The sequence below is a fragment of the Lytechinus pictus genome, chromosome 10 (genome assembly GCF_037042905.1).
Source record: "Lytechinus pictus isolate F3 Inbred chromosome 10, Lp3.0, whole genome shotgun sequence".
NCBI classification, from domain to species: Eukaryota; Metazoa; Echinodermata; class Echinoidea; order Temnopleuroida; family Toxopneustidae; genus Lytechinus; species Lytechinus pictus.
This window is the reverse complement of record NC_087254.1, coordinates 36,780,271-36,808,215: the sequence shown is the minus strand read 5'-3', so window position 1 is coordinate 36,808,215 and position 27,945 is coordinate 36,780,271. Positions and strand designations below refer to the sequence as shown.

The 27,945-nt window shown below is 36.0% G+C and overlaps 1 protein-coding gene across 1 annotated transcript; it reads right to left on the bottom strand.

The window, feature by feature from the left end:
• Positions 1-268: 268 nt before the first annotated feature.
• LOC129270572 (katanin-interacting protein-like) lies at positions 269-27,945 on the bottom strand. The gene is made up of 20 exons (XM_064106100.1): positions 27,837-27,945; positions 26,365-26,571; positions 24,801-25,022; positions 23,978-24,050; positions 20,413-20,554; positions 19,569-19,766; positions 18,849-18,943; positions 18,555-18,597; positions 17,943-18,089; positions 14,957-15,161; positions 13,004-13,181; positions 11,331-11,496; positions 10,896-11,074; positions 9,674-9,738; positions 8,733-8,843; positions 7,388-7,527; positions 6,290-6,391; positions 5,234-5,394; positions 4,429-4,529; positions 269-4,005 (listed from the first exon to the last, which is right to left on the bottom strand). Exons 1-20 carry the CDS (start codon positions 27,943-27,945, stop codon positions 3,956-3,958), a joined length of 2,694 nt encoding a protein of 897 aa, XP_063962170.1. The 3' UTR covers positions 269-3,955.

The window sequence follows — 27,945 nt, the reverse complement described above, 5'->3', positions numbered from 1 at the left end:
TTTGAGACTAATCTCAGCTATCGACTCAAAGTCAGCCCCATAGCCAGGGTTTTCAATTCAGAGGTCCAATTCCTTCTCTAACCTTCCTTTTCCTCCCCTATGTTTTCTTGCTTTTGAAAAGTTTAGGGGGTTCGAACAAACCCACCTGGCTACTGGCATAAAATAATGCAGTTAAGATTAATTCCTACATCTCTTGCAACTCCACAGACAGGTCTTGTACGTCTACCTTGCTCATTCAACTTTGACAAACAAGAAACATGAATCATCATTTCAGGTGTCATATTTAATACATTTTCAAATGCATACTTAAATGCGACTACAGCAGTGACAAAAAGTGGTGCATACATGAATGGAATACTGGAATGCAACAAATATCAATTCTCTCATTGATTTTTTAATTGCTTACAATATTTTGCCGCCTTTGAATTTGTAACAAATAAATGGCACTAAAATTCTGCAGGTCTACAAAATAATCAAGGAATAGATATTCAGCTGATTTTGCAGTAGTCCATATGAATACCCCAACATTGATTTTGCAAATTTACGTGAAGGGTTATTTCAGAATTCATATTAAAAAAACCTCATATTTTAAAAAGAATATCCCTTTTCTGGATAAGCTTGTAATTTTCTATATTTGAGAAAAGAGATCGTGTTCAGCTTCATACGTCGGTCCCCTGGTTGTTTGCTCACAGGCATTCGTGCTTTCTTAGCAGTCAGGTAAAAACCTCGATATAACATAACATAACATAACATAACATTAATTAGTCCAGTATCAGTGTACAATCATAGATCACCTCTTTGATCCATGGATTAGATCTTCATTTCTTAGCACATACATGTATCATCAAACAAGATACATGCTCCCACTATTACAGTTCTATTATAATCTGAGTTAGCAAAAATTTAAACTGCATTGCCACAAGTACATTACATATAATCTAATGTCCGTATCCTGAACTACGGCTTTTAATAACCCTCTGCAATATATACTTCCACATAGAAAATTTCAAGAACAAATTTTTCTTTCACACAATAGGCCTGCATTGGCCTCAGTACTGTGCATAGTGAAGTACTTCTGAATAAAATACATTTCTACTCTGAAGACATGTAGCGTATCAACATTTTCCATCAAATAAAACAAATGTATCAAAGATCAGGGTGAAAAATATTAACTTGTCACCTAACAAAGTACAAAAGTCACGAAATTGTGTTTTGACCAAGGCACTATATCTAATAGTGAAAGACAATGAAAGACCCATTCAGACATGGCAGACCAAGGCTCAGCAACAACGCTCAATGTTTTGAGTACGGAGGCAATAGGGCAAGAGGTGAAAAATATGCGAGGTACGAGACCGTATTAATTTGAAACCAAGAGAATTCTGCAACGAGTACCGGTACATTCTTAACCCTTACTTAACTGGGATGGGGTCAATTTGACCCCCCTGGACAATTACATCGCTATGCCGTCGGGCGAAATTTTTTGACTGCGCTGCTCGCTGACTTTTTATTTTCAAGTCTTGCGCATCTTTCGAAACCAAATTTGCGATGCCCGGGTACGCAGTTACGAAAATATGCAACATTTTGTATGCACATGTCAGACCAAAAATTGCTCTAAGACATGATTCCTTGTACAAACTCAATGCAAATTGCGTTTTTCAACCTGGTCTGATATAACCCAGTTAAACTAGGGTTAAGTGATGTGTGTAATAATATATTAAAAAAAAAATTCTTTTCAATCTCTTAACATTCCATTTTAAGTAGCATGTATCACGTTATTATGTCTTTATACACTTACCAAAAATTTTGAATATATATCATGACCTAATTGCATAACTCTTGACAATAATTATCATGCTTCAAGTGTGTCAAACATGTTGACTGATAAACAACTTGTCCTACTATGTCTGAATGATGATAACAGAGACAGAATCATATTGTTTGTTCTTCATATTGGCCTACTTGGTGTTATGTACATGTACATTTATGTGTTCCCAAAAGTGATGTCTGCAAGGGAATATCATTACAAAAAGACAACATGACACAAAAATCTAAAACATGTTCAACCAGTGTTTAACTGTTGACCCACCTTCGCTGTTTTCTTGATATTGTGAAAAAGGGCAATTTCACAAAGATGATTTTCCAGGATGACTTGAGAACTATGTTCTGATGTTGTCTGATTAATAGTTCAGATTTTACAGTGTATAAATATCAAAATAAAGGGAAGAAAATGCAATATCAATAATCATACCTGATTACGTTTTATGATGACAATTTACCTGAATATGAAAGAGGAAATCATCACTGTTCATTGATACCTCACTTGTACCAATGTCCTCTCATGTAACTGAATAGGTTGTTGTGGACAAATACATATAAAGACGTGATCTCTTGCCAGTTTTAGTAAAATGGATGAAGTAAAAGGAAACTGATGTGTCACAGTAAGTTAGTTGGTTAGTCAGTTAAAGCATTTTTTTTTCAGTCCTGTATTCATCAAAATAGCAAACAAAATGGCTATTCAAAGTGACATACCCAATGACAAAGATATCACTCAGTTGAGGCATCAATCAAACTTATTTTTTCCCCTGTTTTTATTGGTTTGTCATAACAATAACTTTAAACCTGCTAAGAATTGAATAGTACTAGGTGCCTGTAATATTTATTTATTTAGTCATGCTGGCATTGAAAGTGCTGATGAGATGCTAGTTCATATATATTGAATTTTTAATTTCGAATTATATATTCAAATAGAAATCCTTTCAAGTTTGATTACCGTTTTGTCTTTTCTGAGAGAAAATGCTAGTAAATGGTCCCAGAATGAATGCATCTCTGTATTTGATTTACAGTTCTTTCAGAATACATAACTTGAATACATAACTTGAATACATAACCTTGCTCACGACAGTACATGACAAATACATGTATGTAGATAATTAATTTCTAAATCTATATAAAAGAGGACGGCACTTTTCATAACATTTACTCAAATAATAAATAGTAATCTTATGTACATCTATTTACTAATGATTAGCACAATTTCAATGAATGTTCATGTATATCACAATTAAAAACAATTGAATTGATCTATTTGTGGCTATTGAAATGAATCAATATTCAAATTGTGTCATATTTACAAATACATAATATAGCCTTTTGTGAAGATCGCAGTATTTCATCCAGTTACCATTTTTGGTTACATGTATAATCATACCATTCTATCTACTTTGATATCAGACAAATGGTACAACTTACATAGTGGGCAATTCTATGTTTGATGATGGTGTTGGTGTTGAGAGCATGAATTAGGATTCTTACTATGCTTAAACACTGGCTTCTTATAATATTTCGTGCTGTGACTGATATTATAATCAGCCTTACACTAACACTGTAAACATCATGCATAACACAGACTTCTTGTAATGTATGGTGCTGTGATGGACGTAATAATCAGCCCTACACTAGCACCCTGTAAACACCATGCATAACATGGACTTCTTGTAATGTTTGGTGCTGTTACTGACATAATAATCAGCCTTACACTAACACCCTGTAAACCCCAAACTTGTCATCATGTGCTCCATAACTGTTGAAACAAAACCTAACACTTAATATCTGACAAAGACATTAACACACCTACATGTACAGCCACCTGTTTGTTCCTTATCTCAGTGCATATTGGACCTATTTTATAAAATATTATCAAAAACAATTCTTCAATGACTGTAACTATGGCAACTGTCAAACAATGAAAACTTGTCAGTGCTTCAGTCTTTGACTGTGAATATTGTAATTGTCAAAGAATGGAACCCCATCAAAGCTGACACACTGCATGAAATGCTACCCCGACGTCAGCAGAGCTCCGTCTTACAAAGAGTTACGACTGATCCAACCAATCTCAACTCAATGAAAATCCATCCATACCATAAGCTGCTCTTCTGTAATCAATGTGAATGTTTCATCATCTCCTCGTGGAGCTCTGAGTATTGACACTGGTCTTCGGTCTTAGAGCTAAAATAACAACAACAAAAAACAAGGCAGAATAACAAGTGCAAATTATTTGATCAATAAATTGGTTAATAAAATGGTTGATAAAAATGGGTTTAGAATTCTGTAGTTCTTAGTTCATAAATAGTAATACCATGGCACTTATAAAAAAGGTACAAATAGATATAAGAATATTTATATAAAAAAAATAATTACACAATATGAACTGTTCATTTAAGGTTTATTTCATGGTGAAGACTTGATATTTGAGTGGTTTTTTTAATGATTAAACTGTTGCCTTGGTTGTGATGTGCAGTGGTAAAGCGTTCCAACAAGAAGGTGCAGTTAAGGCAAACAATCTAGAACCATGGTACTTTATTTGAACTTTGAAAATCAGGACAATCCTGATAAAATCAGGACAGCTAATTGGCAAATATGTATTCTCACCTTGATCTACTGTTTTGTTTGAGGATTTCTTAGGATTTTTGAAGTGAGCGACCACCTGATGATCATCGGTCATCTGAACATCTTGCTCCTGCTGCTGGTTTCTGAATAGCAAAATAGAAAGGAAGAAAAGGAAGACAATAATATTAGCCATCTTTATGCTCACCAGACAAAGGATAAAGCAGGAGATACATGTATTTGTATGCCCTTTGTCAATAGATCTGTGCAGCCATTAGATACGTTGTTACGATGTATTAAGTGCTATACAGAAGCAATATAATACCATTAAACATTTAATATTATTTGAATATTATCATTTAATGACACAATATGTCTGGTAACTGTCACATTCATTATAAATATAAAGACATATATTTAACATGAATATATTTTCTATAATCAACTTTTATTAGCACATTTTGTGAAACCTTGAAAATGAAATATTCAAATATGATTTTTGCTATATTGATTAATAGCTGATTTCACTATACGGCTGAGGCAGCAAAATTGCATGCATTATTTGTAATTTAGCAACCATAGGACTGACAGCATAAAATCCTTTCCAAGGGTCTTGATAGAGATGATAGATGTCTTAATAAAAGACAATATCCCAATCAAGCAAATTGCTCTACACAAAACAATATAATAAATGTAGTTAAGAAAACTATACAGATTCACACACATAATCCGTCTTGAATCTGTATAAAAGCATTTTTTAAAAATATAATTTCATTTTGGCCAAGTGTTCTTCGGTAAAACTTGTGACAAACAAGACAAATGAAAAAGAAAAGAAAGAAAAAATTCTTACTGGAGAATGGTGTGTCGTTCCCTTCTCCTGAGTTCTGCATTGTCAGCGAATAGAATGGTGTGATATGGGATAGGTACATCCATACTAGGTAAGATACCTCTCGCTGCTGAGGTCACCTGACCTAAGATACCTTGGTATACAAGAAGGTCATCTACTAACAACTGTAGTGGAGGATAGAGGGAAGGGAGGAATGAGAGGATGGTAGGGAGGGAAAGGAGTTAGGAAGGGAGAGATGTAGAGAGTGGGTGGAAAGAGAGAGGGGGGGGGGGGGAAGGGGGAGGGGAAAGGGGAAAAGGGTTAGAGCAAGATAGCAAGAGTGAGAATTGGAGTGGTGGGATATTAACACAAGGAAAAAAACATCAAAGAGGGAGAACGGGGAGGGGGGGGATAACGAAAAATTAAAAAGAGGGGGAAATTGGGAGAATAAAAAAGGCAAATGTGGAAAGACAGGAGCAAGAGAATGAGAGAGATTGTTGTAAACAATGTCAAGATGTACATACATGTATGTATAAATGAAGAGCTTGGTTAAAAAAACCTACATCATCCATCTTTGCTTCTTTAAAAAGTTCCTTTTCTAATGGTTGCTTTGAAAACACAAGATTAAATTTTACTTCAAAAATAGGTGCCTTCATGTAGCTGAATATTGGCATGACATCAGTTTTCATACAAAGTGGACATAATACCTTTTGGAATTGAGCTATTAACATATCCAACAGTATCATTATCTATACTTCTACTTCAATCCACATTTCTGAACATAAATCTCTGAACACTTGAATAACTCTCTAATCAATTAACATTGACCAATGCCATTCTTTACACTGTTCGAAATTCCAATTTACACTTTAAATCAGAGAAATAATTTCTAAAGCTCTTATCTGTCATGACTCAGTATGACTTTTGAATATAATCAAGTTCTGTGATACAGATGATACCATAAATAATATTGCAAATAATATTTGTAAATACATAGCTATGTTACCAATACTTAGGTGAATACTTCGAAAAGCCTCAAAGACGAAGTAAATTGAAACTGGATATAAAATGTGAGCTTACCCCAAAATCTTTGACCCCTCTTGCCGGAGTTTTGCTATAATTCCAGAGTTTGATCATAGATACAGTAGCCGGCTCATCAAATATCACATATACTCGGTTGATCTAATGAAATAAAAAAAAAAAAAATAAATAGACTGACTTTGTATGTGACATCACAGCTCAAATCTCACTAAAAGACATCCAAAAATGTATTCATCGACAAAGCAGATCCTAAGCTTTACAGCACTATGTGGGGGCGTCGTGGTCTAGTGGTTAAGACTGTCGTCTTTTAATCTGAGGGACGAGGGTTCAATTCCCAGCCATAGTATGCTTTCCTTCAGCACGAAATTTACCCAAATTATGCTACGCTCAACCCAGGAGAGGTAAATGGGTACCCGATAGGAAGAACTTCCTCGAATGCTCGAGCGCCCGATCAAGGTAGGTACATGTAATAATAACATAATCATGTAAAGCAGAGCCCGCTGGGAGAACAGTTTTCAGAACTGAAGTGGATACCCCAGGTAAAATATGATGTTATTACTATTGTTATTATTATCATTATAATATAATTTGTTAAAATTGATCAGCTAACAGTGATTAACCCTTTCCACGCGTACTTCGCACAAATGCACACTCGGTGCTGCAGCTGTGCGAACTTCGCATTTCACACTCAACAAACAATGCATTGTTTCCCTCCCTGAAAATAATTCAGCACAGATGGGTTCATGGTCCAGGGCACAAAGAGTTAAATTTGTGTTTGCTCTGCTCTTTCATGGATACCAACTGATACACTGCATGGACTACTACAGAATGCCATGTTTTTATAATAATTTCTGTCAACTTTGATTTGTATTAAGATTGATGAATCATTTTGTTATAAGAATGTTTTAAATCAATAATAAAGATAATTGTATCTTAATAGTTCCTTTTCCAAGTTATACAAAAAGCTTTGAGATGTATGGTCAGCATAGGAGATCAAATATTTACAAATTATCAGACAGTGACAGTATTGGTCCATTGCATATGTGGTCAGGATATTAGAATAGGTCGGTAAGTACAAAATATATAGTAAAAATGAAATGAATAAGTAAAAAATAAATACATGGAGATGTTACTTACAACAGACGGTAGGATGGGGGCAAGCCAGATATGACCTCCGTCCATCGTATCATTGACCCCATCAATAAGCTTCTCAGGGGTCCTTGTATCGTCTGACACACCCTCTAATACATTTATACTGGGAGGATAGGCAGCAATGTCTAATTAAAAGTTTAAATGTTAAAGAACAAGATCAGAGAAATTCATCATAGTGTAATTGTCACACCTTAAAACAGGACAAGGATGTGTATTGATGTTTTTGTACATGTAGCTGAGATGTAGATACACTCATACTCACCCAAGGAAAACAAAATATGTGGCCACTGGTGATAAGTGACCTTTATAGACATATTCCTTTCAAATGGAAATTTTGTTGGCTGCTAAAGGCAGACTTTCACGACAGACAGGTGGCAGCCAAGACAGGTTTGATTGTCCACGTAAAGTAATAGGTCCATGTGATAACATCTAATTGTAGTAAGCATTGGGATTTTTATATACCTGTAGCTCTTGGTTCAAGAAGATGCTCATCTTACTCATCCAATTTTTATGAACGCCTTTTTTATCCAATTCATCCTTTCGTTTTAGAACTCATAAAATTTCTACTTTCCTTATTCATGTCATCAATTTTATTCTGATCTCTTTTCTACTCTTTAAATTCTCCTTTTTCACCTCCACTTTCAGTTCCCAAATTCATGCCCCTACACGTTATTTGTACAATCATGACATCTACTCATATGGGGTGCCTTATTTGCAGGTCTTGGGGTTTTAGTGCATGCAAATATTTCTCACCTTGAACATAAATCAATTTCCTATGTATATTTCAACTTAAATTGTATTTTTGTATCTTAATTTACTGGCGTATTGCTAATTTACCCATTGGGGTAAATTTTAATTTTAAACATACCATAACACCTCTAATAAACCTAGTACATACATCAAGACCAAAGCGTCTCTGAAAATTTTGACACTGGTGTAAAATAATATTGCATGTTTCACTTGTTTTGAATATAAGAAAAGGAAGAAATTTGGTACTTTCAAAATACTACTGGCTAGCATGCATTTGGGAGCTTCATTATTATGATTATTTTACACGGAACCAGCAATAAATTACATTACATATCTCATTTGTGTACTACACTCAACATTTCTCTTCTAATAAGTTAAGTGATTTTTTATGAACGCCTTTTCATTTCTTTTATTTTTTGACATTTTTTTATCGCTTATACTGTGATTTAAATTATTGTACTCCTTTGTTGTTGTATACTTGTACATATGTTTTTAAAGGATGTCAAATAAATGAATTGAATTGAATTGAATTGAAGTGACAAAAGGCAAATCTTATTTTGTAGGTAAATTTAAAGGATACTTGATTCAGTGAGTTCCATCTTCTCTCCCTGTGCATCGTAGAACTCTAAACCGTTCAGTCCCACATAGTAGAGATCCCCGTAGGTCGATAGGAGCTGTAACTGGAATACAACTGTTTGCACAACAGGTTAAGGACATCAAAATATTGCAATGAGCAACATAATAAAAATTTCCTGATTTAAAAAAATGAAAAACTCGTAATTACTCACGGTTTGAATTTACTTCAAATAAGAAACTGGGAAAAGAGTGCATTTATCAATTATTCACTCTATTTTTTATTACCTTACCTCATGTTTTGAGAACTGAAGTGAATAAAAGGAAATGAATTTATCTCATCATATCTATAATTAATGAATTTATTATGCAAAGTCTTATTTAAATACACTTGAATCTGCCTAAATCAAGCCATTAGGATCAGTGGCGGATCCAGGCAGGGGCACATTTTGCCTATGGTTCCCCTTTTGAGAGCCACAATTTTATTATTATTATTATTATTATTTATTATTATTATTATTATTTTTTTTTTTTTTTTTGGGGGGGGAATACGTCATGCATACGCAACAGATGACCTTTTTTTTTTTGGGGGGGGGGTGAAGACGTACCTTATTAATTCATATTTATGAATAAGAAACGTTCAATACTACAATGTACATGTAGGTACAAACGACTCGTATATACACCAGTCAGGGGTGGATCCAGGATTCTCCAAGGGGGGGGGGGGCATTTTGTACAGGCAAGTTTTGACAATCCCCTCTTCCCCCCCAAAAAAACTAGGTCATTGCCTTCCATGAACAATTTGACAAGCAAAAAAAAAAGGTCCCCACATATTCCAATAAATTTGATTTCTAGTGCCTCTCACATGGGGGAAGGGGGGGGGGGCACGGGCTGGATGTGCATCCCCCCTGGATCCGCCACTGACACCAATGATATAATAAAGGATACATCCACATGGCATATGCATAGGAATATACTCCTGGCTGGGGACCTCTAAAGCAACTTGGCTTTGCCTGAAAAGAGAGCAAGAGAGAAAGATATACATGTAGCACATAAATATTATTGAATTAACAAAAATAACAATGAAAACTGTGTCATTCGTTTCATTACACAAATAAGAGCGTACATGAATAGTGAATTCCATTTGTACCTCACTTAGGATTCTGCAGTTACTCTCATTTTCAATTACTGTATTTACTATAAGTATTTATCAATGTGATTGCCTTTGGTATTCATTATTGGCATTGTACAGATCTTTGCTATTATGTATTCCAGGAAATGAAACAAAACAAAGTATAATGAAATATGATTTCCTCTACAGGGACACAAAAAAGTGATCTTCACGGGCAAGTTTCATTTTCATGGTATTTCAATTATGACGACTGACCAATCCAAAAGATGCATAAATCTGTGTTGAAGTATTTGGTAAAGGGGATATTTTTTTATTTTTCTTTTACTTTTGATCCCAGTAGTAATTTATGAGGGATATTTTGACACTCAGGAAGACCCTGAAAGACAAAGGGTAAGGTTTGATAACCCATTGCATACTGGAGCCGGATGGTCCCTTTACAAAGCCTAATAAACCTCAGTATTCAATGTGTTTACGGGGTGTGTGGTTTAGAATAAAGTGAGGATTAGGATAAGGGTTTGGGTTGTGATTGGGGTGGTACAGTAAAACCTGTATACAAAGACTACCTGAAGCAAACAAGAAAACGGTCTTGATGGACAAGTTCCTGTAATAAATGTATCAATGGGGGGGGGGGGGGTGTGCTCTTCAAAGAAAACCAAGTTTTATAGTCATTATAGCCAGCGGTTCTTCAATACAGGTGGTCGCTGATGGGTGACACAACATAATGTTCCTGCGAAAATTGCTCCGGTTTTCATATCTCAGAGGGCATGGGGTACGAGTTATGATTGTAATAGATTGTGGTTCAGAATAATGTGAAGATTAAAATTATGGTTTATTTAGTTTTGGAGGTTAGATTTTGTGTTTGGCTTGATATGCAGATATTCCATCGGAGCAATTGTCGCTATAGCAAATGTCATGGAACCCACTGAAATAGGTTTATCCCGTTAGGAGTGATGTGCAGATCTTTCAAACAAGCTCATGTCATTGGAACAGCATGATGGATTCATTGCGACTGATCATTTATCTGGCTGAAAGAATCACCTGAGTGAATCCGGAACTACCCTCTGCTGTCGTCCAACTGCGGCCTGCCAGTTTGTCCGGCTGACGAAGCTGATGTCTTGAGCAAAGTCAAAGTAACACTTTCCAGGGCCCTTGCGGATTAGATAACCCTGACTGGGTGAGACCTCCTGCCCATCTATCCAGACATGGACGATCTTTGCCTACGTGGGAAAATGGAAACACACACATGAAAATCCACGAAAATCTATATATGCCTCCTCCATAAATCTAATCTTCTACTCTGGTAATGGCTTTACAGAATAAACCTTACCAGTCTATAGGAATCTCCTACTGACTGATATCTGAACCTCTCTCCTAAAGTCAGTGGTTACGAGATGGTCTACCCCCTCTGTAAAACGAGCCTTTTACTCTGAATCACTAAATAATAAGCAGACACCTTTATAAAATGAATCTTACCCCTCTATAGGTGTCTTCTGGTGACTTGTTATAGTTCCATATCCTAAGTCCTGTCATTTGGACCTCCCTCCCAAAGTCAATGGTTACTAGATGCTCCGCCCCCTCAGTAAATGGAATCATCCACATGTGCTCGTCTGAAGAGGTTACATTCATCCCATCCAGGAGTCTGATAGAAAAATCAAATAAACATATATATTGTTTGATGCATTGTATTTGTAATTTTTTATATTGGTTAAATAGAAAATAGAAATTTAACAATATTGTCATTATTGTCTCCAACGATACCAAAAGTGTAAAACAAAATTCTGCTGTGCCAAGTAGCAGTAGCATGTGTTTACCATTGTGGTATCGTTGGAGACAAAATGAATATCTTATTTCTTGTCTTCATCCCCCAACAAATTACATTTTTCCATTTGATTTGATATCTAATCTACAGGATAGTTTGAACCCAGATCACCAAGGGCACTCTGGTGGTTATGATACTTGTCTATAGTAATCCAGAGTTTGTGGGTTCGAATCTCGCCCAGTCTGCCTGTGAATTTTTCACAGCAGCCGAGCTCTACTTCACACAGCGGCCGCATATGTTACCCTCGTGGCATCATTGGAGACAAAATGAGTATCTTATTTCTAGTGTCTTTATCACCCGAAAAATTAATTATTCCATTTGATTGTCATTATTGATGATGTGCGTACAGGCGAAGTGACGGGTACCGAGTATGACAAGTGTGTCCATCCATTCAATATGGCAGTTGGTGCTATCATGGCATTGTGAGAGGACGATGTTGTGAGCTGCCTTTTAGATTCAGATGCCAGTGCATGTGAACATTTTGGAGATCATCGATTTGATAATAAACCAACCAGAAGCAGAGTCAGTTGTCATCATCAGGGGCCGCAAAACCGGGGGGGCTGGGGGGGCTTCAGCCCCCCCCCCCACTTTTTTCCAAAACCATGTACAAAAACGTAAAAATTACCATATGATTGTGATTTTTAGCATGGTCAGCCCCCCACTTTTGGCTCAGCCCCCCCCCCCCCCCCACTTTGAAAACCGTTCCACGGCCCCTGATCATGGATATTGGACTTTTGTTCTATATGTACAAATTGTTGTCTGTTGCATATCAAATTTCAAGAGATGTGCCTGACAGTGTGTGGTTGGTCTGGTTTCCCTACAAGTGTGGCCAGCTAGGCTATAAGAGAGCGACTGGCATGTACCCATCACAATAGTATACATTTGAGTGAACCACCATGGGGGGGGGTGCACACAATGATTTAGCTAAACCTTTTCATTTTTCTTTATACATCTTTTATTCCCATGTGACACAAAGGAATTTAAATAAAATAGATAGATAGATGAATGGATTTTATTGAAAACAACATGTCTAGCAGTACAAACTGAAATGAACATGAATGACAAATAAACAGAATCAAAAGACATGAAACAAAAAAAGTATATAACATTGGGCATTAAGAGGTTGTTTTTGCAGTGCAGAGAGAGAGAAAAAAAGAGTAAAGTATACAGACACCCCATAAGGGGTACCTGGGAAAATTGATAAGAGGTAACTGGAGAAATCAAAACAAAAGAAAATTTAAAGAATAGAAATTAAATGACCATCCTTCAGGTAATAAGATTCAAGCAAAACTTTAAAATCTCATAAAACGTAAAAAATAAATCTTACTTATCCAATGTTCTGTCATCCGTTCCATAATCTGGTAATTCATTCAGATCCCTCGGGTAAGCGTCGATCATATCCATCGTTATCGGGATTGCGTCGCCCTCTATGTCCATGATCTCAAGACCGGTCAGGCCGAGGTAGTAGATATCACCCCAGGTCAATGTGAAGTTCAGCTTCAGATCTATTAAATCAAAGCATGTAAAAGTAAGTGGTCGAGTGGTTATGACTCATCTTTTAATCTGAGGAACATGGGTTCCATTCCAAGCCATGGCGTGTTTTCCTTCAGCAAGAACTTTACCAATTTTGTGCTGCACTCAACCCAGTTGATATGAATGAGTACCTGGTAGGAATTTATTCCTTAAAACGCAGTGCATGTAACTAAACTAAGCTACTTCTGCTAAAGTAAGAGTTAAGCCCTGTATAGGCAAGTATAATTATTACCATTATCAATGATTTCAGTAACCCTTGCCGTCAATGCATTCAAATTAAAGAGGCTGCATGCTGGGTTCCAATGCATGTTTAAAGGAGCAAAGCCATTTTTTTAAAGAAAGGCACATAAGGTAAAGAAAAGGCGATGCTCACATTAACGGACATCGAAGGCCATTAACATAGGGCATCAATAGTAAGGTGAACCTTTGATGGGACACATGCACTGGATTATCACAGGGCGCCAAGGACTCCGACAAAAAAGGCATCTTATTTTGACCTTAAGTCTACAGATATTTGGAAGGGGCATCAAGGCCATTTATGAGGGCATTGGAGGCAATGGTCTTGGATGAATTCGAGCCCAGTGCATGGCTCACTTTTGTTGTCCTGCATTTTGCTGACAGGCTGCTACCTGTTCAAGAGTGCTTTTTGATAGACATTGACTTATTGTTCAGACATGTACCGTAAGGGCACTACTATTCAACCCGCTTGGAGAGTTTCCTCAAATATATAGAAATATGGAATTTACCCTAATTTCAGACCTGTATTATTTCCAAGAGCAAATGCTGATTATTCTTTCTGCGTTACTTTTTTTTTAACCCGTTGAATGTGTGTGCGGGCGATCGATTTATACGGCGATGGTTTTTGGCACTAGTATTCAACCTAGCGATGAAAGATGGCCCTGTCTCTCAATCTGCCCATGTCCCATCCGACTATGGACTAGACCATTTGAGATGAGACCAAACAGGGAATTGTCAAAGCCAGAGACTTACATAGATCTAGATCTAGTTTAGCAATCTAAACCATTTTGAGATTCGCTATCTATCAGTGCAAAAGGTCTTCGCCGCATAATTCGATCCTCCGTGCATACAGTCGACAGATTGATAAAGAAAATACCGACAACAGATTAACCCTGGAAATAACAAAGGTATGAAATTGAGATAAATTCCCTATTTCTAAATATTTGGGGGAATATGTCAAAATCTTTGAATTATGCCAGGTTGAATACTAGTGCCCATACGGTATTATGTAAAAAGGTTTTATTGTTCTGCTCTGAAGTGCCTTGAGCATGATCTAATCAAGATGGAAAGTGCGCTATACAAATCTCATGTTACAAATAGATATGATACAATGCTTGAGATTATGTGCATGATACATGTATCATTTCTATTATGATAAAATCATATTATATTAAATTACTAATAACTATTCGCATGTTTCTTTTCTTTGCTCCATACAAAGCTTAGTCTGCTGTGTGAACCTTTCACTCACAGAAAGTGGTCTGAATAAGTACATGTAGCCTGAAGTCCCTGCCAATCACTTGTGTGCAGAAGCCCTGGCCCCTATACACAGCAAGTTGTATTTGTACTCGTCTATTTGAGAAGACCAACTCGTTGGTTACAGTTTCAATCTGGGTCAATGCCTGCAGACTATACAGAGCTCTATTACACCATTCTGTAAAGTACTTAAACAGGAAGAAGTTCACTCTTTAATAAGAATCAATTGTTATTATAATGATAATAAACTTACGTCTGCCTCTGAACACAGTATTTTGTGGTTGCGTTATCCATGAGGATGTTGTTGCCGGATCGGACCTGGCGTAGAGGGCGTCGTCACTACTGGTATCATGTGACCTGGGAGGGGGTGAATTTCCCCTGGCTTGACCGGTCTCTACTACCGATTCTGACTTTGAAGGACGAGCTCGATTCTGTCGGGCAGTGGTCATTGGTCGCTCCTACGATTGAAAAGAAATAGATGTACATGTACGTAGATAATAGGATATGAAGATTGCTATTACAGAAATCTTACAGGGTGTTTCATTACAAGTGATAGATCGGGGATGCCAATATTTCGAATACATGTAACTCTGTATACTCTGAAGGCTAAAACACATAATTTGAAAGAAAAATCCTTTGAAGTTTTCTCACAACATACATGTACTCAGTAGATATGCATAATAATTGATTTTGAAAAGACTCAGTATCTTCCAGAAAACTTGCAATAATTTAGTTAAAAACAGTTAATACAAAAAATAAAAAGAATAACATTGTGCACCTACATGTATGATAGATACTAAGCTGTTATTACTTTAGACCAATAGAATTATGATAATATGGGCTCCTGGTAGGGAAATAACAAGTCTTTAAATCCCCTATTTTATTTTCGATAGGAAAATTAACACTTCAGGAAAACTCCCCATGTTACAGATACCCTGGTAAACTCTCCTTTTAGCATCACAAAAATCTATTTGAGTTCAAACAAGGTCAAGTTTAGAGCTAAAGTCACATGGTTTGTGTTTTGTGGGGCCCATTGCACAAATAACTGCAATCAAGTAAGCTCTAGACATCAATCCCAACTTGATATTACACCAATCAAAAGTTATTATTTCCAACTTGTGCTTGATCTTTTAAATTTATTTTACAAAAACAACTCTTTCTGCACTGGGTACCTGATCTGAACATTGTTAAAATTGGATGAATATTAAATTTATGAAATGCCCATTTATGCAGAGTGACTTAAATTTACCTTAAAAAAATATATTCACTCTCAAACCATAATACCCTGTACATTGGATGACAGCACCTCATTCCACAAATATTACATAAAGAAACACTATTTCTTGCCTCAACATACTCTCTGCACACTACAGTATAAACTCACAATCACACCTGGAGGGTGTTTCACAAAGATTTAAGTATGACTTAGGTCGCACTTAAATGCTGACGCATACATGTACATGATATGCAACGTACAGTACAATCTTATTGATCAATACACAACAGTGCGCGTCCTCTTGGCATGATCTGACCATCGCTGTGACAGTCATGCCTTTTATACAGCGCGCAACGAGACATTTAAGTGCGACTCTTAAGTCATACTTAAATCTTTGTGAAACACCTCCCTGGAGGCTGTTTCGTTAAAGAGGAAGTTCACCCTGACAACAAGTTCATTGTAAAAAATAGTTGAAAAATATTGCCGAAGGTTTGAGGAAAATCCATCAAAGAATAAAAAGAGTTATTCGAATTTTAATTATTTGATTTGTGATGTCGTATGCAAGCAGATTTTCCCACATATCATATGGTAAAAAAAATCAATGAAATGTCATTTCCTCAGAAAATTGAAAATGGTCTTTATTGTACCTTCCGTTTATCAATACATGATACATCAATAAATGATTTCACAACCACTCCTAAAAAGAAATTAGAAATAAGTCATCACAAACCATCAAAAAATGAAATTTATGCATTTTATTTTACATAACATAATAGGGCAAATAAAAAACATGAAATTTTAATAACTTTCTGAATCTTTTATGGATTTTCCTCAAACCTTCACCAATATTTTAAATTAATTCTAATATTATTTTTACAAAAAAAAGGTTGTCAGGATGAACTTCCCCTTTAAACTGTTTGTAAAGTTATGAATTATTTTACAAAAAAATATAAAGCGAGTCCGAACTATTTTCAGGGTATACTTTTAACAAATTTTGAATGTATTTCAAATGATTTGAATCATATAAAGGCAAAAATGTAATTTGGACTAAAACTGTATTTTTGACAGTAAAAGTTGTATTCAATATCTGCCTCGCAACTTCTGAAAAACCCAAGTGAGACACACATTTAGCTTGCCATATTTCAGATGATCATATTGTTGTGCATAGCTTTACAAACAGCTTTGTGAAACAAATCATAGCTTGTCTAATGCAACACACCCATTTGTACCAATAAACCTTACCTCAAAAATACTCTCCAGACCCCAAACTCCACGTTTTGGAAGTTTCTTACCCAGAAAATTGCAAAGATGAGCATTAAAAATAAAATATTTTGTATCTTAAGGCTGTAGCCCCATAATAATTTTCAGGCCCCAAACTGCCCTTCCTGGAAAATTCCTTTTCATAAAATTGTAATGACAAGCATAATTTCACATTGAATACATACATGTAAATGTCTTGACATCATCAAGATAATATGAAAGATAAACACAATTGATAACTGAGAAGTTCTTATGAGCTACTGTACCAAAATATCTTATTAATATGTCAATCAAAATGTGTATTTTCAACACAAGATCAAATACATGTACATCCTATTCATGTTAAACAAATTTGATTCAAAGAATCAGAAGCCTACTGAATATAAATATGCATCATATTTAAAGTATTGACAAACATTACATTGAAAATGATATAATGGTATGAATAAATGATGGTTTAGCTGTCCTACAATAAGAAATGAGCATACTTACATATCTAGTATTGATGTTGGCTATCAATAAGAATAATATTATAATAATGTTTTAAGTTCTCTAACTTGTATATGGACAGTGTTACAAGTAAGAAAGATTTTTTTATACACACGGTTCATGTACTGTATATTAAAGCATTTCATTACATAGTTGTTAGTATATGGGTATACAGTAATTTAAATGAATAGATTTTAAACCTTTAATATCGGACTTACTAATCTGTATGACTAATTTGTTAAAAGTAAAAATATTTGAATGCAGGATTTCTCACTTCACTCATATCAGCTGTGCGTGGTCTAGTGGGCGGGGCTGCGTCTTCATCCATGCTGGAACTAAACCAGTCCTCAGCTGCGACGTACACCTCATCATTCTTAGAAATCAGTTCCAAGATCTCTTCATCTTCAGTAAATAAGATGGTCTACCAGGAAAGCAATCAGACAATACAAAGTTTAGATCTTATCAAGGCCATAAAGGGGCTTGGTGTTTGTCAAGTGGAGACTTCGGGGGGGGGGGGGACATACATTGACAGGGGGCAAGTTCTCAGATATCTTCATCTTCAATACATAGAATGGTCAAGAAGGCAAACAGAATATACATGTAAAGAGGCATTATTCTATCAAGATTGTAAAGGATGGTTTCTTGTAGGGGCTTGGTGTTGGAAAGGCACAAGTCCGACACGTCCGGGGGGGGGGGGGGGTGGTGGTGGCAAGAGGCACTTGTCCTATATTTTTTGCCAAGATAATTCATGAGGGATTCCATTTCATGAGAAGCATTTTCCTTTTACGAGTTACATATATATTGCCCCCCCCTTAAAAAGTGAGTACTGGAAATGGCTTGAATTTTGTCTATTATGGAAACAGAAATGAGCTTTGATCAAACTTACATCGCCAAATGAGCTTGGGTCTCCCTGTAGTGCTCCAGAAGCCCTGAAATAAAAGGAATAATTTTCAAACAAAAGACAATTAAAAATGTTGCAGAATCAAGCCATGCTCATAATTGCTTTCATCATGATTTAAATGTGAGTATTTATCACAAATAGCAAAACAGAAAATGAAGAAAAAACACCATACCCAAAGACCATGTGGTTATCTAAATAATCAACTATCAGGTACATACATGTACTTCTTAATGGAAACCTTGAAAAATATAACAGAACATGAACACATAGCACACCCACCTTGCAATTTCTCCTTTGAAGATATGTTTATCATCCAATGATATCTCTATATCCTTAGCTCCTCTGAAAGAATGGATTCTTGACTTGTTGTAATTCTGATCATAATGAATCAAAAAGAAAATAATACAATCAAAATCATCTTTAAAAATGTAAAATGTCTTTGTGAGATTATCAATTGTGTGCACTAAGCTTTCACTCAAGACTCCTCTTTTTCATTCTTGTTCAACGCTTTGAGGATTATGAATCTTTGAATTTTTCTGAAAATAGAAACATGGTGGCAATGGTATGAATCATCACCCTCATCAAATTAATTAGTTTTTCATTTACTAAAATATCAAAGTTCAAAGTTATGCAGAAAAACAAAGCATTGTTCTTATATACATGTACATGTACTGATGTCATTAGTTTTTAATAATCATTTCATATTACTAATGATAATCATAAAAAAATAAACAATCTACCATATGCATAACATAATAAAAGAATACAAGATGACAAACTGTCCACAGATTAATGTAATTGAACAAATTGATAAAAATGGTAGCAGATATGGCTACAGCAACAAATTTGTCATTTAATGTATGTTATGGAACAGTTTGTCGGTGATTTTTCACTGACCACTGATAAGTGTTATAAGTTACTGAAATCCCTGCATCTGATTGGCTGAGAGCTAATGAAATCAATGTCAAGACACTTCATGAAATGCTCCCCTTAACTCACCCAAATCCTGATCATGGCAACCTTGACAGGATTGGCAAAGATCATGGTAATGAGATGCATTCTGCCTGGTGTGAAAGGGGCAAGCCACATGTGTATATCATCCCTGGTGCAGTTCACACCATCAATAAGATTTGACACCACTCTTGGGTCGTTGGTGTGTTCCGGTAACATATTGAGATCACAGGGCTCTGCAGTTATCTGTGAACAAGGTGAAACAGATATGAAACAGATTAAACATGAAATAATTTTCCTGCTTTCGCAGTGCAATTCGCTCCACATTTTTTATGACTGCTACAAAAATACAAAAGACTGTTCAGAATATAAATAAAAGCTTTTCTCTCACAACAAGATATGCTAGTCAAAATTGAGATTACTCCCTAAAATTGGAATGAAGTAATATATGTACTTGTACTGTTTTCAGTAATTCATTGTAGAATTCTGTAGTCAGTGGTCAATATTCAAAGCCTTTTTCAAATGATTTACAGCCGGGGAAATGTATGACTACATATTCAGGCCAATGTTATTCATGTCATTACAACTCTAATTCATAAAGAAAAAAAAATATTAAAATCCTTACTTTCCCGTCATTCATCACATTTTGACAGTATTGTCCGTGTTACATCTACATGTACATGTATGCTTGATTGATTTTCCTCTATTCATATAAATCCACATGCTACCCCCGTGGTCAAGGCCTTGAAATAAAAGTTTTGCAGGACAGACAATAGACAAACCTCAGAAGATATAATGACCTTTGTCAATGAGGAGGATGACTCCTGCCCTCATGGCCTATCACTGTTAACAACAACAACAACAACACTTTTCTGCTGTGTAAGATTCTCACCTTAGCGACTTGAACATGTTCCCCATTGCTTTGGAAGATCTCTATTCCATTGAGACCTATGTAGTGACGGTCACCCCAGGTCGTCTTGATGTTTATCGTCATGCAGTGACCAAAGGGTAGTATGGGGATCTCAAACTCATCACTTTCAAGAAACAAAAAATAAAACAAATAATGCACAGGCGAGAGTGTGTTAGTGCATGGTGATGCAGTGTATTCAAGGACCTAAACTGGTGCCATTTTTGGTCACGTGTGTGACCAGACCTTATGACATATCTTGACTTTAATTAGTTATAATCTAAAAATTTTAGAGATTTATAATAATTTTGATAATTTTGGAAGTTTAATTCCATTTTGAAATTCACAGGAATTTCAAAATTTCAAGTGGAAATTAAACTTTCAAAATCATCACACACATGAACCACTTCTTTTGACCTCTGATGGTGAATCTGCATATTGCATATTGCAAAATATTACCAAATGATACATGTGTAGCTGACTAAACATGTTATACATGTATAACATTTGAATTATTAAATCTCTAATTAAATTTTTTTTTATTTATAGCTAATTAAAGTCAAGATTTGCCATAATTTTGGTCACACACATGACCAAGAATGGCCAATTGGTGCAACAGGCAGCTCTTGTCAATTAAGTGAACTGGTATACAATAATAATAATAATAATAGCAATAATAAAAGTACAATTATATAGCACTTCATACGTTGGTTTCAAAGCGCTTTACATTGTAATTATCACCCCAGTCATAGGATCCATCACTGTTCCACACATAAAGTGCACCAACTCCACTCCCTGGGGAGTATCCATTTATCGTTACACACATGCCAATCTAATTACATTGACGTTCACATCCTACCGGGTACCCATTTAACACCTGGGTGGAGAGTGACAAATGTGGATAAGTGCCTTGCCAAAGGATATTTGCCCCGGTTGGGATTCGAACCCTCGACCCTTGGTTTAAAGTTGAATTAAGAAGACGATTCCAAATATTGAGATATTTACATTAATAGCAACCTTACAACCCCCCAAACACTAAGAGGTGATTCGACCCCCCATTTTCTTTTTTCAAAATAGTGAATTTGAACGATTTATCCCTACCCATTTTCCCTGAGTTCGCTCCTGCAATGCCTACCGAGACGGGTGTTCTTTGAGTGTGACGTCACCGGGGGGTATTCGGTCCCGGTGTAGTAAACAAGTCAGTGACTATGCACGTACGCCTTCATATGGAATAACTGCAGTTGAAGTTGTATATGCGAGCCATAGAACTTGCAAAGAGGAAATGATTAAAATATTTGTGGCCGTACTATTATTCCAAATTTGTAAATTCCCTCAGAATGATACCATAGACCCTAAAGGAATAATTTCAAGGTGAATAATATGAAATTTGATCGAGATCTTCTCACCAGTCGATAACGTAGCAGACGTGTTATTATGACATATTTATCCGCGTGTGACGCGGCTCTTGCAAAAAAATACAGTTGGTTGCGGAATTGCTTTGTGCCGACCGGCCGCCCGCTCCGGCGCAGCTAGCTGTCGAGCTACCGTACCGCATACCTTTCTTGTTTTCTTCAACCATAGATATGTATACTAATTACTATAATATCCCTCTGTCTTCAACTCACTTGCGAATTGCGTTTGTATGTGTGACGGTGACCCCTAGCGTAATTAAATATAGAAAACAACTCAGAAGGCCGAGAAAGAATAATACGTTTGGTTCAAAATTGTTCTGTGGAATGAGCTATGAGTGGAAATGATCCAGAGGATATAAAAGTGGGGTCAAAGACAAAAGAAAAGAAGAAAAAACGCCAGGGGATCGCTGCACGGCCATGAACTAAGTCGACATACCAGACCATAACAGTACACTCAATGCCTGGGTGTTGTGTGTACTAGTATTATGCAATCAGCGCGCGCTGAGCGAGAGCTGAGCTAGCCGCCGGAATTACTTTCCAGCTATTCACTTGATTGAACATCGTGATAAAATAAATGAGAAATAGTGAAAATATCATTCAATAACTCACTGTTTGCTATCTTACATCATGATTGAAGAGTTCATGATGGTTATTCATACTGTTTTTTATACAGGGAAAGTAAAGATTTGTACATATCAGTCCAATTTGTTTGATTTGAGTTGCTTTGAAAAAAAATTGTAAAATATCTTTCTCTCTCTGCATAGCATTTCTGTATGACATTCAGGCACCTCTTATACTAAATTCCCCCCGGTGACGTCACACTCCGAGTGGCTTTTCTGTATACTCGTCTCTCGGGCTCTGACAGGTGGCTAATTTCATAGACTTTCAAAGCAAAATATCGAGAAGGCAGAGGATTTTTGTGACATGCTATCTGTTTGAACAACTTATATATACTATATATTGTGTGTAGAACCTATATTTATGGAAACTCACCCCCTTCTTAATTCAACTTTAAGAGTCTGAACCACTTCACCATGACACCTCCACCACCACCTAGATATGTGTGTTGTGGTCTAGTGGTTATGACTCTCGTCTTTCAATCTGAGGTATGATGGGGTGACCATAATTTGCGCACATTTAAAAAATCGGCATGAAGTTGATTTTCAATGAAACATTTCTCACAGCTCACACATAATTAATCAAAAATCATAAATACCAAACGGAAAGCAAGATCCCAAAGTCAAATTCGCTTGACGGAATTGTGAAGTAGGTCACGGTTTCGTTGGTATCGCGATCTCAAAATTCCATGGCGATCGACTAATGCGCGCTCGGCTGAAAAAGTGTCATAAAAAAGTGTGACCTTTGCATACGATCGTTTTGCAAAGCTTTAGAAAATAAATCAAGCAGACAAAGGTAAGATAATTATATCAGATGGAGGTTAAAATGCCATAAATTCGGTTGGTATCACATTTTACTTACTTATAAGGAGACCTCAGCTTGCAAACTGGCGATTTCTTGATGCTTGTCAAGAAGGTCGGATTTTCTCGGAGAGGACGCAAAAGGTAACAAAATTTGCCGATGTTTTATTAAATCTCTCTTTCTGTTGATATAAGTTTTTCAAAATATTAATTAGATATTGAGGTATTCGACCGTGCGCAAAATTAGGTAACGCGCGAATTAAGGTCACACTACCATACATGGGTCAATTCTCAGCCATGGCATGTTTTTCTTCACCACATTGTGCTGTACATAACCCAGGTGAGGTGAATGGGTAACCAGTAAAAAGAAATACCTCAAATGCTTGAGCACCTTTATGGGCAGCGCAGCTAAATTTGGGGTAATATCAACAGCAGTTTGTATCCTCAGGCAAAAAGCGCTATATAAATCCAGCTATTATTATTTTCAATTTAAAATCGTTGACTGAGAAGCAATTGGTTACCATGGTAACTGTCAAAGAAAGACTTGTCAGTGCTGACAAGCTTTATGAAATGGTGCCCTGTTTCCAATTATGGCTGAGGGAACAAAATGAATGAGAATCTGACTAAGTACCCATGATGATATGCCGGTTGTGCTTGCAAAGTCAAGCTTGCAATGTAGGTTACAGAAAGTTTTGTGAAACATCCCCCTGGTTAACTAACCTGCTATCATCATTATCAGCATCTTCCTGAGTCTTGGATCTTCTTCCTGATAAGATAGTATCAAGAACATCACCTAGAAGAACAAGATAGGGATGATAGTGTGAGTTGGTGTGTTGAATACAGGAATTTATATTCTTTGTCTCTTCTAATCCCTGTACTACAAAGTGTGGCCAAAGATTCAAATCAAACTGAAATTGCTATTGGTCTAAAATTGTGCATCATAGAGATTTAAGTTTGATTCTTAAAGAATGCATATGTAGGATAAGATTTAAGGAAGGAAAAGTTCATGATAAATTTCAAACACACTTCTTAGTACCAATGCACACAAAATGTACACTGTATTCACAATATTGATCTTATGGACCTCATGAATTCATTTGACATTACACTTATTATGGTGACTCTGTACCTGCTGTGACATGGATATGAACACATTCTATATGACCTGAGTGAGACAGAGTAAATTGTTTCAAAGATTTCAAATAACCAATTTTGGAAAGCAAAATTTACTTTATGTTTTGGCAACATATGAGTCGCAAATAACATCTCAGGCGTGCACTATGAGCAAATTTCACTCGAGATTTATGGATTGTTAAATGCCATGGGTAAACTTTGTTTAATACAGAAACAGTAAAATCTTTTAGTATACCAATGAATTCTGTGATGCTTGAAAGTCTCTCTACTCATGAAGCTTTATTTCAAATTTACTGCAATACATGTTCAACTTCATAGCAGTCATCACAATACCAATTATTTGATAGCCCTTAGGAATCTCTGGACAAACTAGTGGCAAGTTTTTGTTAACTAGTCTAGTGACAAATACCTCCTACATCCAGGTTAACATTTGATGCCAGTCTCCCCTTCTGAGATTTATCAAAGAGAGATAGAGATGTCCAGGATTCCTCAAGACTACGCTCCTGGTGGCTTCTGGACTGATGAGGGCGCTTTTCAAATCTAGCAGGGGGCGAGAGGTGATCCTCATCACTAATGCCACCCTCAGCGGCCTTCTGTCGCCATCGCAGTTCCTCCATATCATCAGCCATTGCTGTGAAGAACAACAAATTAACAAAAATATTTAAGGTTTATTTCAATATCGAAAGGAAATGAAGAAAATTTCTAAAGCTGTTTGGGAAAATGTATGCTCTAGACTTTTTCTTCAATAACAGCTGGTAACATATAGTTTTCACACATCCTAATATGAAAGTGCTATATTCTTTGTACTGTATGGCTATAAAAACTGTTATAAATTGAATTTAACAAAATATATATACATAAAAAAATGCACGTAATCAATAATAAAATGAACAGCAGACATTATAAGTAGACAAAAGTACATGACTTGTAAGTAATATTTGATTAGATTCCATTTCCCTTTTCTTTTCATTTAAAAAATTATATTTTTTTGTCCATATCTACCAGTGCAGAATAAAAATCACCTCTTATTTCTATAATAAGCAACTGGCATTCCATAAAAAAAAATTGGTTTAAGTCAACTGATTGAGACTACATGTATATTGGCGTTGATTTGGCAGACTCATAATCAATCCGTACGATAAGGGCTAACTCTGTTTTAGAGGCTTTGAATCAGACTGCAAATCTTAGACTTGTCATTTTACAGAGTCTTGCCTCAATTCTTAAAAAAAAGGAGAACTTTTACGAATCGTTCAAGGCGAGTCTCGAACCTGTGTCAATGATCTTGACCGCAGTGAACTCACAATAGCGCATTGTTTTACCGATCGCGCCACACCAGGCGAGCTGATTGGTGTGTTGGAAATTACGCTATATTCTGTGACATGAATATTCATGAGGTGTAGTCTGACTAAATAAAACCTATTGGGTACTGAGTCTACCAAATCAATGCCAATATAGTTTCAACCAAGTTAACCTTAGGTTAAAAGTGATCGATGTTATGAGAATACCGCAAAGTCTCAAAGGTTTGCATGGAATACAGGGTTCCCAGATTTTCAAAAAAACAAAATTCCCTGATTTTTCCCTGACGAAGTTGAAAAATTCCCTGATAATTATTTAAACCCATTTCCCAGTTTTGCATATTTTCTAAGTTCTTGCAGTGAATTACATGTACATGTATTTTCTGTAAAAAAAACAATAATGCAAAACTAATTAGTACCATCTTGACCAGTCATTCAATGGATGTTGATTTGATATGCAACAAAATATAACACAGTCTGACTGACTAGTGTGCTTTCGACTTTTGGGCCGATCAAAATTCCCTGATTTTCTCCTCATTTGAGGCATTTTCCCCTGATTTCAGGTATTTATTTTTATCAAATTCTGTGATTTTTCCCTGACTGGAAAAAGTAAAATAATGTTCCCTGATGGGCTGGGAACCCTGGAATACTTAATCATTAATTCAAACAAACATGAACCTGCTATCTTGGATTGGTTCTGGACCTGGTTCCTGCTCCTCCTCCCTGCTGGTTCCATACTAGTCTCATCATAGTCCAGGATCTCATTGGATGGTCTCCTATCCGCAGAGTTCCGTCTAAGCATCCCGGGCCATGGGTTACCAGTGTCAAGAGGGTCGGCTTCTTCCTCCTCTGGGATACTGCTGTTACTCTTATTGACTTCATCATCTGCAAAAGAGAAAAAATATTCAGATCCAGGGCTTAGTTTAAGAACATCATAATATGAAAGTGTTAATAGGGCACTTGAAGGAACAAAAAGGCAGCAATCATTTTTATGGGATCCAAGGCCATTAAAATGGGAATGAATAGTTAAAGGGTTTTTCAATGGTACACATGCACTTGATTACCACAGGGTACCAAGGCCTCAGGCCTAAGTGTACAACTACTTGGAAGGGCATCAAACTAGGCCATCCAAGGCCATTTAGAGGGCATTTGGTGGACTTGGGTTAATTTGAGCCCTACCGAACACATTTGATTTGAGTTCCTTGTTACAAAGCGTACATATGTAATCATGATAATACAAACATAATATGTTATAAAAGAATGAAGGGGCAAGCTGCATGTACATGTAAATTAGACAAAATGGTAAATGGGCTAAATGTCACTTAGACCAAAAGTAGACGAACTAGGATTTAGACCAAACAGAAAGTGTACAAAATAGTTGATAGACCAAGTTGTAAATTTACCCAAATGAGATACAGTGGCATAAAGAACAGACACTACCCTTGTAGAGAAAAATCAAACGACCATAAAACTTCAAATTTCATTAAACTTGGATGTAGGCCTAATAATTTTTAAAGATGTAATTCTAAAGTTTTACTTTATTAATTTTCACAAAATAGTTATATGTACAACATGGGTGATATGTAAATAGGAGAGCTGATAATGTCATACATGTATACCCACTATTTCTCTTTTACAGAATATTTCATTTTTTGCAGATTTCATTTCATAATAAGACAGCATCTTCTTTGAATCACAATAAGTTGTGATAAAGAGGAATCAAATCTTACATCTATATATTTCACATTATAATGAGAAAAAATATTAAGATCAAATAATGAAATTTAAAAAAAATAGTGAGTGGGTCATATCATCAGTTGAATCAGTTCCCTGCTAACGTGAAACGAAAGGAAAATTTAAAATGCCATAACTGTCTGTAATATTTCACATCAGTTTTTGATAAAATTTTCAGCATTATACTTGTTCGATTTTGTCACTTTTTGTTGGGTAGACTGGCCCTGCAAGTTAACAAATAGGTTTAGCACAACTATTTAATATCCACAAGTAAAACCCACTCATCACAATTGGTCCACATAATTTAGATAACTTTTGACAAACAGCTAAATTTGCACTTGTAAAGAGTTGAGAGGGAATAAAAGAAGGCTGTCTGGAATACATTTTAGTATAAAAGTGTGCATGAAAATCAATACTAATTGTCACATCCCAAGCTGGTACTGAGAACGTATCATGTGTTCGCTGCATGATACCCCCCATCAATCCTTTATCAGACATCATTGTCTTGCTTGAAATCCCTTGCAT